Raw genomic sequence first — 13521 nt, 5'->3', positions numbered from 1 at the left:
TCAGGCTCCCCTGTAGAGACTGGCCAGCAGGCCCCAGTCCAAGGTGGATGTGCTTCCCATTTGTCTAGGAACAAGACCCCACCAGATGTCTGGTCTGGAGGTGACTGGTTCTAATCGTGGGTCAAAGTCGAGCCCCAGTGAGCTAACAAGGACAGTATGGCGCTGCCTCCGTCCCAGCAGGGGCGCAGGCTAGGTAGCCCCTGGGAGCCAAGGAGAGCTCCCCTAGACTAGCGTGGGAAAGGGAGGCTGGCTGCTGAGCTGGGGGAGCCAGCCCTAACCCATGGCAGAGGCAACGCCACCAGGGGCATCATGGCGCCCCGGGTCAGCACCTCCTCTGTGGCTGTGTTCCCTGCCGCTGTCGCAGATCGTCCCCCAACCCAGTGGATACTGGGAGTCCCGTCCCTGGCATGCTACAGCAGAACAGACCCTCACTAAAAGCGGGGCCCCTGAGCACATGCTACTGGCTTCCTCCCAGTCCCCAGAGGAGGCTGAAAAACTACTAGACTTGGAAGAGCTCTGCCGAAGTGGCCCGAGCCTTACTGAGCGCGGTGGGCTGCTATGTTCTTGAGGGCCGGGGTGGGGGGGTGTTGCCTGGACACATTGGGGGGCACAGCCCTGGCAGACCTGGAGTCACTTCCTCGGACACGGACTGGGCCGCCCGAGAGCAGAAGGCGGCAGCACGAGTGGGGAAAGAGACGGCCTCCATCCCAGGTGTTCCCAGCTACCTTCCATTGCACCAGAACGTCCGACAACGACCAGCGTGGCCCGGAAATGGAGACAGGTAACCATACCAGGCTGGCCATGCAAGGTTTTCTAGAAACATTTGTCCAAAGTGGGGAGAACGGTGCTGACACTTACGGGACTTGGAACTGGCTCCCAGCTGCTGTTTGCAGTGGCTGACATGCGTCTGTCTGGCTAGTCTGGCCAAAGACTCTAAAATTCGTAACTGGTTAAACAAAACACCCAAGGTATCGAGGACCCATTTTAGTAGAGACACCTTAGAGGACCCCCGGACTTGTCACCACAGCAAGGGGGCTCCCCAATGTGTCAAGCCACAAAGGCAGGAGACAGACAAAATCCAAAAAGCAGTAGGCTCTGAGGAAGAGATCCCCGAGCCTCCAGTGCCCTCGGAGATAAGGGGGAAAGATGTTTTGCCTCTCCTGATGGGTTTCTAGAGCTGGGTGCTGGGCCTATCTGTTGAGATCAGAGCTCAGGCCCACCATGGGCAACCCTGGATGAAGCCCATCCCCTCTTGGGTAGACACTGGATGGTTCGGTGGGTATGTCAATTTGCTCAGTGTTGCGCTTCCACACTCCCTGACCATGTCCAACCCAGAGGAGGCACCCTTGGGGCCAGAATCTTAGGAGTTCATGGCCACAAATAAAAGGCCATGCCATTATAACTTATAGAAATGGCAGCTGGTACTAAGAGCAGTAGATGGTATCAATGCTCTAACTAGATGAAAAAAGAATGTTTTTAAAGTTCAAATCTTGTTTGCTGCTACAGCCAGGAACCAATGGAGGGGCGCTAAAGGATACGGTGGGGGGGTGTTTCTGGGCCTCTTCCGGGTACCCATGGAGAGTGGCCTGAAACCCAGCTCCCTCCCTCCTGAGATGATGCGGAGGCCTCCCTGTATGGGCAGCTCTGGGGATCAGGGAACCCTAATGCTTACTCTCAAGAAGACCAGGACACAAACTAGAGGCCTTGGCTCAGGTGCTGTGGACGCCATCACCTCCTGGCCTGCCCCATCCCGGACAGCAGGATCTGGAGCCTGTATGCTGACCTCTGAGAGGGGCACCTGCCCATGACCCTGCCCCAGGTACCCGGCTGCTCCCTGGAGCCCGTTCTTCCTCTAGGAGACAACCACCGTATACTTCTCTAACTACCCACTGGGACACATATTAGAGACATTTTATTGCTCTTGTGGACACTTCCTGGGAACCCCACCCCACATCAGCAAGGGGCACCCTTTAAATGACGAGGCCTAACACGCAGGAGGATATAGAAGGCATTCAACCTCCTTCGGGCAGGATTCACCTGCCACACAGAGGCTGGGCTATTGCCTCACATAAAATTCAAGGGCCTTAGTTGGTCCTGTAAAGGTCGGGAAACCCCACTTGAGGTTAAACACCAGCTGTGAACTACTCAGCCTCCACCACACCTTGCATCTCCTCACACTTTGGAGGCAACACACAGCACACCTCTCCTCCATTCTTCATCCAGGTACCCACAAAGCCACAGCCGACAGCCAGCTGGCTTGAAGGTCAACTCACGAAGCCCGCTCCCTTGTTCCCCGTGTTCCCCTCGGCTCCTTTCAGGCAGCAGCACTGGCCGCCGTGGACTGGGTGGACTGGGTGTCCTGGGGACAACCGACCACCGTGGCCCCTCCTGGCTGCCTGTGGGCTTCCGGCCCAGACGGCTGCACCCCTCCCCCAGAACCTCAGATTCTGACTCCCTGATGGGCTTTATTAGCAACTGAGGCCCTCACGGAGTGCGGCTGCCCTACTCACCCTCCCCATGAGATCACAGATCAGGGACGGCTCCCAGCAGTGGCGCGACACAGCTACAAGTGCCAATTCGCCACCGTGGAGAGGATCCTTTCTGGAAGGGGCTAAATCCCGCAGGGCAAGGCTTTCCCAATGGCTAGAGGACGCAGCTTCTGGCTCCTCAGACCCCTGCCCAGGGACCCAGGGGTTAGCAGTGGCACAGCCCCCACTGCCTGAGTACCCCCCGCCCCTGGCAAGTTGGGATCGCCAAGGAGGGGGTCTGTGCGCCCCCTCTGACTGTGGCAAGGCGGGGTCAGCTCAGCCTGCTCAGGACAAATGGCCATGCAGTGCATGGCTGCCCACAACAAGCATCTTGTCCTTGTCCGTACTGTTACCGACTTAGGGGCAGTGGCTCACAGGCCAGTGGTTTGGTCGGGTCATTGGTAGTGGGATGACTTTCATACGCAAGGCCCACGCACATGGGCGGTTCCAATTTGGAGGACACCAGGGCGATGAAGGTCACAGGCCTCCGAGGGTAGGCGAACACTAGAGCACCAGAGGCCGTCTCTAACCTCCAGGAGGGCTCCCTTGCGTGAAGCCCAGTCACCACCCATCTTTGTGGCTCCTGAACACAACCCTCTACCCACAACTCCAAGGATAACTTCCCAGCTTCCTCCACCCGCCACCCACAGGCAACCAACCCTCTGCTCCAACGCTCCAGCCTTTCTGGGTCACCGCTTCCCTACTCCTTCTTCCCTGGCCTGAAGGTCCCCTCAGGTCCCCTATCTCTCCTGGCCTTGGGGGAGCTCAGGACACAATGGCGGGAGAGGCCTGAGCTCACAGCGGGGGGACTGGGCTCCCACAGGACTTAAAAATGCATTGTTTTGAATGGCAAATTACGCTCCCAAACCAAAGGCCTGAAACTGCCATTCTTTGGGCCTGTGAGGGGACAAACCTCTTAGCGGCTGGGAGGTTGAATTCACAGAGCCGCTTCCTCGTTTGCTGGGCAGGACCCACCACACTGTCACCAGCGTGGTGCGGCACTGGCTTACCGCCCACCACACCCGCGGGGAACACCTCTGTGGGGCAGTCGTCTAAGTGTACGCCGACCCCAGCAAGGCGTCCTGACACCCCAGACTCAGGTCCCCAGACCCAGGAGTTCATCTTACTGCCCATCGGAACACAGCACTGGGCTCTCCAACAGGGCCTCCGTGGAACTTCCAGCTCGCCCACAGGCCTCTGGCATTGTGGAATGCCACAACCAGCTCTTAAAATCTTTGCTCCTTGGGGGCACCTGGGTGGCTCAGTTGCTAAGCGTCTGCCTTCAGCTCAGGTCATGATTCCAGGGTCCTGAGATCAAGCCCCACATAGGGCTCCCTGCTCAGCGGGAAGCCTGCTTCTCCCTCTCCCACTCCCCCTGTTTATGTTCCCTCTCTCGCTATGTCTCCCTCTGTCAAAGAAATAAATAAAATCTTAAAAAAAAAAAAAATCTTTGCTTCTTGGGACACCTGGCTGACTCAGTCAGAAGAGCACGTGACTCTTGATCATGGGGTTTTAAGTTTGAGGTCCACGCCCCACACTGAGTGTAGAGATTACTTAAAAAAAAAAAAAAAATCGTCTGGGGTGCCTGGGTGGCTCAGTGGGTTAAGCCTCTGCCTTCTGCTCAGGTCGTGGTCCCAGGGTCCTAGGATGGAGCCCTGCATCGGGCTCTCCGCTCAGCAGGGAGCCTGCTTCCTCCCCTCTCTGTCTGCTTCTCTGCCTACCTGTGATCTCTCTGTCAAAAAAAAAAAAAAAAAAAAAAAAAAAATCTAGGCCCCCTGCCCATTGCTCTCCTCACGCCCTGCCGCTCGGAGAGCCACCCAGAGCGGGTCCTTCCGCAGACGGAGCCGGCAGCATCTTCAGACCAGCCCTGGCGAGCCCAGCACTCGGCAGCCGTCGGCTGAGCTCCCGGGGACGCGGTCGTCCGCCCCGAGCATCGCTACCTGCAGCAGCACGCGCCGGACGTCTGCCTCGGTGTGCTCGGTGCTGAGCTGGCCCAGCAGGAGCTCGGCGGACAGCCGCTGGGCCACGAAGCTGGTCACTCGGTTGCCATCGTAGCCATTGAAGACCCCGTACAGGAAGCAGTTGTTCTCACTCCTGCCAGAGAGAGGGGGAGCAGCTTGGGACCGGGGGCTTGCAGGAGAGTGGCGACAGTTCCCAAGTGGAGGGGAGGAGGGTCAGGACTTGGGGGAAGCCAAAGACATGGCAGTGGTGGCTTTAGCTGCCCACCTGAGTCTCCCCACATTGACCCTCATGCCACTCAGGCATGGCCCTCTGGGACGCTCCCCGCTCCCACTGTGGCAGGCCCTGGGTGGGGGTGAAGTCCAGATGTGCAAGAGACAGCAGCAGGTGCCACCTCCCACGGACCCCACCTCAGCAGCGAGCCCCATTCGAGAGAGGTACAAAACTGCTGCTTTCTCTTGCCCCGTAAATCTGCCTCTGATGCCCAGGGGGACACTGCCAGCACACTCACCTGAACTTGAGCCAGCTGTCCTCTGGTGGGTGGCTCTCAGTGCCCTTACCATCAGCAGAGTAGCTGCGGTTGGAGGCCGTACCAACCCCAGAGAGGTGGCAGAGTGGAAGGTCATCTGTCCAGCTTGGCTGCTGCTCCTGAGAAGGACACCAAGAAACGGAGAAGTGTCACCTTCTCCCCCAGGTTGGGCCCCGCACTTTCTTCTTTTTCCCCAACAAAACCATAGTAGCCCCAGAGCCCTGCGGAGAAGGTTCCACTTCCTTCTGGAAAACAATGCTTATACGAACTAAAGCCTACAGAAGGGTCTGTTTTTATGGGAAGTCTGCAATGCTTTCCCCCAGAAAGTCTAGAAAAGCCTAGAGCTCCCAAATTAAGGCCCAGCAGTGGTTTCCAAGCATGAACTATGTTACAAAACATGAGAGAGACACACTTCGTGGAGAGCAAACTCTCGGTAGAAAGCTCTCTGGTGGCTCCGTACCTCTCCCTGCTGTGGCTCTGATGCCAATCACTTGGGCACTAGCTCTAACTGGAGGCCTCCAGGCCGAGCCCCCAGAAGGGCCGATCCCAGCACAAGGGCAAATGCAGCAGGGCAAATGCAGTCCTTCAGGTGACTGACTCAGGCAGCCCGACCCCAGAGAAACCGCCGTGTTCGGCTCCGCGCCCCTGGGGCTTCTGCCCTGGGGCCCTGCTGTCCTCTGGTGACTCTCCCACCTGCCCGTTGCCACAGCCTTCTCCATCAGCACAAGGCTCCCGGCACCCCACTCTCCGTCTGCATGTCTGGCATTACTCCATGCTCTTTGGGACTCTGGTTCAGCAGTCAGGGTCTCTAGGAAGTCCTCCTTCAGGAAGGCCACCCCACCCCCAGCCGGGCTTGACTGACAGCCTTCCCATGCACTCCTAGTACGCCTGGCTCCCTCCCTCCTGCCTGCCCCTGTCTGACTTCCATTCTACCCCATGGATCTCAAACTAGACTGCTCAGTATCATCACCATGGAGCTTAGAACCTTCCACACACACACACACACACACACGCATGCACACATACACAGCTGTCCAGGCCCAGCCCAAACACAAATTCTGATCGGCCTAAATCTCGAGTTCACTCTGAGCATCTGCATTACTTTAGCCGCAGAGACAACTCTGACACAAGGCTCATGTGCAATCCACTGTTTCTCACTGAGCGCCTCCCCGCAGCTGGCCGGGCTCACAGGAGCATTCCCAGGGCCACTGGGCTAAACTACAGCAAATGGAAACAACTGGGACAATCAAAGGCCAACTGCAAGGACAAAGTCTGGATGGGATGCTGTGTATTAAACAGGCATGGACACTGTGCACGACTGCCTCCAAGGTAGTAGTCAGGGCCTTCAAAGGCTGTGGAAACCACTTTGACGGGCCTTTGCAATCGGATACATAAAAGGCCTGTGGTTAGTTTTTGTGGCAAATTTCATGTTCTGTTCATTTACATACTGACAGCCAGGGACTCTATGGCTTTTTTAATCGCTTTCATGTTGCATTTATTCTAGTGGGTTAGTTCTGTGCTTTGCACCCTAGAGCAACTTCTGCAGGATGTGGGAGCTTATTTTTGTATTTAAATTAACATATAGTAAAATGGACTTTTTTTTGGCATGCGAGTCTATGAGTGGGAACAGGCGTTTCATGTGACTGCCGCCCCAAGATCTGGAACAGCCCCATCACCCCAAAGCAGACCCTCGTGTTTCCCCTTTGTAGCCACACCCTGCTCTAGCCCTGTGCTGCGCCATTACATTGTCTTTTCAAGAAGGTCTTCGGTGCAATTAGGCAGTACGTGACTTTTTTTCTTTTTATTGTGATAGAACACATATAGCAAAATTCATGATCTTTATCGTCTTTAATAGTTCAGGGGTACTGACTATTCACTGCTGCGTAGCCAGCCCTGCCATCCATCTCCATGGCTCTTTCCATCTTGGAAAACTGAAACTCTGTTCCTGTTGAACACTAACTTCCCCTCCCATGCCCCAGCCCCTGGCAAACCCACCACTCATCCAGGTCTCAAGGTGCATAACCTGTTTGAGATGGGATCCTCCCACTCAGCACCATGCCTGAGACCTCCTCCCTCTACCCCCCACACACAAGTTGCTGCAGGCAGCAAGTTTGTCCCGTCAATGGAGAATTTTCCACCAGTTGGATGGAAGCCCATCTGCTCATCCACTCAAGGGCCTCTGGGCTGTTCCCAGCTTGGGGCAGGGCAGGTATGGAGAGCCAGTATGAAGAGTCACAAGCAGGTTTCTGTGTGAATGTGACCTTTCACATCTCTAGAGTAGGGATGAGATGGCTGTCTGTTTTTCTAAGAAATTGCTAACTGTTTCCCAAAGTGGTGTACCATTTGCGCTCCTGCCCATAAATGCACAAGGCAAGTTCCATGGGCTCTGCCTCCTCCTCACCGCAGGGTCCCCTTTGTTAAATGGAGACATTTGAGGAAGCGTGTAATGCTAGTTCATTGTGCTGTGATCTGCATTTCCCTGGTGACTAATAATGGTGTTAAGCATCTCTCCATGTGCTATACTGTCATCCCGCCATCTCTGGTGAAGTGTGTGTTTTAAATCTTATGCCCATTTTTTTTTTCTTCTGTTCATTTTTCAGTTGGGTCGTTTCTTCACCTGTTGAGATCTGAGAGCGCTTAAGGTCTTTTGGATAAAGTCCTTTGTTGGACATGTGATTTGCAAGTATTTTTTCCCAGTCTGTAGCTTGTTGTTTGTTTGTTCGTTTCTTTCTTTCTTTCTTTAAGATTTATTTACTTTGAGAGAGACAGAGAGAGGGAGAACGAGCAGGGGAGGGGCAGAGGGAGCGGGTCCTTCAAGCTGACTCCCCGCTGAGTGGGGAGCCCGACTCCAGGCTGGATCCTACAGCCCTTGAGATCATGACCTGAGCTGAAACCAACAGTCAGAGGTTAACCAACTGAGCCACCTAGGCACCCCTGTAGCTTGTCATTTTATTTGCTTATTGGTATCTTTTGCAGGCCAAGAGTTTCTAGTTTTGATGAAACCCATTTTATCAGCTTTTTCTCTCACGGTGCATGCTTTCATGTTCTAATAACGGTCTGCCTGGCCCTGGCCACAGAGACCTAAGTTTTTCTTCTGATAGTTTCATAGTTTTACATTTAGACCTGTGATCCATTTGGGGTTAATCTCTAAGACAGGAAGTTTAGGTCTAAGTTTTTTTTGTTTCACATGTGGATATCCAACTGTTCCAACGCCATTTGTTGAAAAGAGTGCCCTTTCTCCATTAAATTATCTCTGCGCCTCTTTCAAAAAAATTAACTGGCCGTCCTCGTGTGGGTCTGTCTCTGTTCTCCACTCTGTGCCATGGACCTATGTGTCCATCCCTCCACCAGTTACATGCTCTTGATTGCCACGGTTTTATAAACTTATATTCAAAATCTCTATTACCAAATCTACATTTTACTTATAATCTATATTATACAATCGGGTAGTGGGTTGCCTCTAACTTCATTTGTTTTCAAAATGACTTCAGTGATCCTATTTCCTTTGCCTTCTCTATAAATTTTAAATGTCTGGGGCGCCTGGGTGGCTCAGTCGTTAAGCATCTGCCTTCAGCTCAGGTCATGATCCTGGGATCCTGGGATCGAGCCCCACAATGGGCTCCCTGCTTGGCAGGGAGCCTGCTTCTCCCTCTCCCATTGCTTGTGTTCCCTTTCTTGCTGTGTTTCTATCAAATAAAATCTCAGTTTGTCTATATCTACAAGAAAATCTTGCTGGGATTTTGACTGAAACTGTTCACAGATCAGTCTGAGATCCAACATCTTCACTGTGCTGAATCTTTCAATTCATCAACGTGGTGTGTCTTTAATCTTATCTCTTTACAGGACTTATTCACATGATGTCACCACAAGGTCTGAAAAGCCACTAAGGTCTATTAGTAGTAGCCTGCGAAAACTGCAAATGTGACCGAAACCTAGCTGTGGAAAAGAAACAGCAACAAGAGCTGAAATTCTGCTCAGCCTCTGAGGACACCAGGCATGTAGGTTAAGACACATACGATGAAAGAAAAACTGCTTCACGGTGACCCAAATTGTCTAGCTGGAATCTTCACCTGTCTCATCTGAAAGCAATATAAATGTCTCTCTTAATAGAAATGACAACTTAATTAAGTCTTCGGAATCCACATATGACATTACGCGGGTAGAGTACGTTCCAGTAATACAAACATATTCCATAAACATTTACTGGGCATTTACAGAAGGCTGGCATTATTCTAGGTGCCGGAACCACAGTGTGGAAAATGACTAAGGGTCCTTGTCTGAAGCCTCCTTTCTAGTCAACGAGAAACTTTAAACATGTAATACAATAAATAAAGCTATTTGAGACAGGGATATGTGCCATGGAGAAAATAATTACAGTAAGGGGACAGAAAGATGGTGAGGGCTCTTTTAGAGGAAGTGGTCAGAGGAGGCGACCTCTGAGCCAGACCCAAATGATGATGGAGCAGTGACCATCTCAGAAAAGTGGGAAAGGAGCCTTCTGGGCAGAGGAAACAGCATGTGCAAAGACCCTGAGGTAGAAAAGTAAGCGTTTGACATTTACGGAAGTCCAAGAAGGCCAATGTGGCCTCTGCAGTGACCAGAGGGGAAAGTGGCTTGCTACTGTGTTCATGCACGTGTGCCTGGGTGGGAACAGGGTAAGGCCTTCCATGCCACTGAAAAGAGTTCACTGCCAAGGAATTCAGTACTTTTCAATGAACTGCTCTGTGCCAATTATCCCTTAGGTCTTAGATCTGCTTAATACATCTCCATTGTCAGAGACCTCACAAAGACAACCTGGCAAATGAGTTTCCAAAAGCTGTTTTTTCTAGGGTCAGTCTCTTGCCTCCAACTCAAATGACATTAAGCACAAAAGCACCTCCCCAGTCAGGTGTGTCCTATGTCCTCCTCCTGAAAAGATGGGTCAGGAGACCAATATTCAGCACCCCAAAGGCCCATAGCTGTTTCAGAGGGCTGCCGAAGGGGTACGTGGGTGGCTCAGCTGGTTAAGCCATTAGGGTCCTGGGATGGAGCCCAGCATCGGACTCCCTGCTCAGTGGAGAGCCTGCTTCTCCCTCTCCCTCTACTGCTGCCCTTGCTTGTGCACGCGCTCTCTCTCTCTGTCGAATATATAAATAAATCTTTTAAAATAAAGCACGGAAGATGTTTATACTTTCTAAAGTACAGACAGTATACTGTCTGTGATGAAAGAGGAGATTGAGAAGGATTGAACTTGTCCTCGAATACGAGATGAACAATATAAATGTGTCACCCAGGATGCAAAACCTGTCATCAGTGTTGCAACTGTGGTGCTTCCTCTGCCATTCTCTACCTCCCACAGGGGACAGAGACAGGCTTCAGGGACTCGAATCTTTCCAACAAATTCATACTTTCCAGCAAAAAATAAGTACTACCCAAGCCACTTATGGGCCCACTTGATATTGTGAGATACACTACAAAAACCACCAATGAGAGTCTTCTGCAAGGAAGGAAGGAAACAAACTGGAATGGATGACAGAGGACTTGGGCACGTCGGCATTTCAGGGCACAGAGACAACTCATCTGAAAGCAATTCCCAATGGGAGCCCATGACATTGCTACCAGGAGTGGGCCGACGCTGCCCAGAGCGCTGCAGCCGCACTCAGCTCGTGTGGGAGAAACAAGCTCTCCCGAATCTGAAAAACCGTGTGACAACGGTACATCTACTTAAAAGCACTTTGTTCTCAGAAGGTATTGACGGCTAGGGTCTGGACACCTCTGTGATGTTAAATTTTTTTTTTTTAAGATTTATTTATTGGACAGAAAGAGATCACAAGTAGGCAGAGAGGCAGGCAGAGAGAGGGAGGGGGGAAGCAGGCTCCCCGCTGAGCAGAGAGCCCGATGTGGGGCTTGATCTCAGAACCCTGAGATCATGACCTGAGCTGAAGGCAGAGGCTTAACCCACTGAGCCACCCAGGCGCCCCACCTCTGTGATGTTAAGTGCTCTTTTTGACATCTGATTTTCATAATATTGAGTTAGCAATATTTTGGAAATATAGTTGATTCCTGAATGCCACTCGGATTGGGGCACCAACCTCCTGCACAATCGAAAGTCCACATGTAACTTTCAACTCTCCCCAAAGCTCACCTATTGACATAGGCTACTGGTGACTGGAAGGAAGCCTTATCAATAACATAAATGATTAATTAACATGTTTTGTATGTCATATGTATTATATAATGAATTTTTACAGTAAAGTAAGCTAGAAAAAATAAAATATTAAGAAAATCATAAGGAATGGGGCCCCTGGGTGGCACAGTCTGTTACACAGCTGACTCTTGGTTTCGGCTCAGGTCGTGATCTCGGGGTCCTGGGATCAAGCCCTGTGTTGGGCTCCTCGCTTAATGTGGAGTCTGCTTAAAATTCTCTCTCTACTCTCCCTCTGCCCAACCTCTCATACATGCACTCAGGCGCTGCCTCTCTCTCGAGTAAATATATAAATCTTACAGAGAAAATCGTGGAAAAGAACACAATACAGTGCTGTATTCATGGAAAAAATCTGCATGTAAGTAAATATGCACAGTTCAAAGCCATGTTGTTCAAGGGGCAACTGTGTTTTTTTTTTTTTTTAAGATTTTACTTATTTATTTATTTATCTGACAGACAGAGATCACAAGTAGGCAGAGAGGCAGGCAGAGAGAGAGAGAGGAGGAAGCAGGCTTCCCGCTGAGCAGAGAGCCCAACGCGGGGCTTGATCCCAGGACCCTGGGACCACGACCCGAGCCGAAGGCAGAGGCTTTAACCCAATGAGCCACCCAGGTGCCCCAGCAACTGTGTATTATTTGATTAACTAGCAACTGGTTTTCAAGTCAATGAATATGGACTCCAGTGCTATTGTTTACTTAAGGACAGTCTTGGTCCATTCCCAACAATAACACTCAAGAAAACAGTAGTCAATGGACAGTTTAACATGCCATTATATATATGCTTCATTTGGTACTAATGCCAGCATCTTACTTAGTAGGGAAACACAAGTGGGATTCTCATTAAGATCAGAAACACAGGGGTGCCTGGGTGGCTCAGTTGTTAAGCATCTGCCTTCAGCTCAGGTCATGATCCCAGAGTCCTGGGATCGAGCCCCACATGAGGCTCCCAGCTTGGCAGGAAGCCTGCTTCTCCCTCTCCCACTCTCCCTGCTTGTGTTCCCTCGCTGTATCCCTCGCTGTCAAATAAATAAATAAAATCTTTTTTTTTTTTAAGATTTTATTTATTTATTTGTCAGAGAGAGAGAGAGCGAGCACAGGCAGACAGAGTGGCAGGCAGAGGCAGAGGGAGAAGCAGGCTCCCCACAGAACAAGGAGCCCGATGTGGGACTCGATCCCAGGACGCTGGGATCATGACCTGAGCTGAAGGCAGCTGCTTAACCAACTGAGCCACCCAGGCGTCCCAATAAATAAAATCTTAAAAAAAAAAATCAGAAACACAGCAAGGATGCCCACCTTCTCTTCTTTTTTTTTTTTTTATTAGAAGATTTTATTTATTTATTTGACAGAGAGATCACAAGCAGGCAGAGAGGCAGGCAGAGAGAGGAGGAAGCAGGCTCCCTGCTGAGCAGAGAGCCTCATGCGGGGCTCGATCCCAGGACCCTGAGATCACGACCCAAGCCGAAGGCAGCGGCTTAACCCACTGAGCCATCCAGGCGCCCCTCCCACCTTCTCTTCTATCGTAACACTGAACTAGAGGTGTCAGCCCACACAATTAGATAAGAGAAAAGAAGCTGAGCTTAAGAAGTAGAGCAGTACATCAGCAGGGACTTCCCTTCCTCTCTCTCTGCCTACTGTGATCTCTGTCTTGTCAAATAAATAAATAAAATCTTAAAAAAAAAAAAGTGGAGCAGTCCAATTATCTCTATTTTATATTTGCTGAGCTTAAGGACTGAAGAAGTACAATTATCTCTATTTGCAGTTGATAGGATAGTAAACCTAAAGAATTAATGTTAAAATTAACTCAAACCAAAGAAATCAGTAGGGTGGTAGGACAGACAAATCAAGACACAAAAACCAAGAGCCTTTATCACTTAAAGAAAAGACTGGCATCCAGCCTCCAAGTGAAAATTCCCACTTGCTGTCAACTAAAAATCACAGCGTCTTTTTCCTCTGAGGTTCTCACCAGTCAGTCTCCCCTAACCACACTCCTGTAGAGGATTTTTTTAAAACCTAAATTTACATTAGTTGGATTATATCTTAACGCTTTCATCTCAGCCTTCCAGCCTATTGACATAATTTTTGAATCTTACCCTTTGAAGATTAACAATCTCACTCAGCTATCTTGTACAGATAAGGCCTTCTATACAGTGTTCCAAATGATTTCTAAAAAACTATGACCAGAACAAAAAAGCGTGGGAAGCTAACCTACTTCTGGCAGAAGGAGTCCACACCGACACAGGAAGGAAGTAATGCTTCTACCAAAGGTTTGCCCTACTTGAAAGGCCAATGTATTTTGGGGATCTCAAATAAAGAGGCTACTGA

General features: G+C 50.8%; 1 protein-coding gene across 2 annotated transcripts in view; it reads right to left on the bottom strand.

The window, feature by feature from the left end:
- Positions 1 to 13521, bottom strand: part of TAB1 (TGF-beta activated kinase 1 (MAP3K7) binding protein 1) — a 32947-nt gene that overhangs the window by 12659 nt on the left and 6767 nt on the right. For both annotated transcript variants that reach the window (XM_047740219.1, XM_047740220.1), the window contains exons 2-3: positions 4999 to 5135; positions 4469 to 4622 (exon numbers count right to left, since the gene is read on the bottom strand). In XM_047740219.1, the coding sequence (XP_047596175.1) occupies positions 4469 to 4622; positions 4999 to 5135 (291 nt within the window). The remainder of the gene's footprint in view (positions 1 to 4468; positions 4623 to 4998; positions 5136 to 13521) is intronic.

This window comes from Lutra lutra, chromosome 8, assembly GCF_902655055.1.
Source record: "Lutra lutra chromosome 8, mLutLut1.2, whole genome shotgun sequence".
NCBI lineage: Eukaryota > Metazoa > Chordata > Mammalia > Carnivora > Mustelidae > Lutra > Lutra lutra.
Note: the sequence above shows the minus strand (reverse complement) of the source record. Positions and strands in the feature narration are given on the sequence as shown.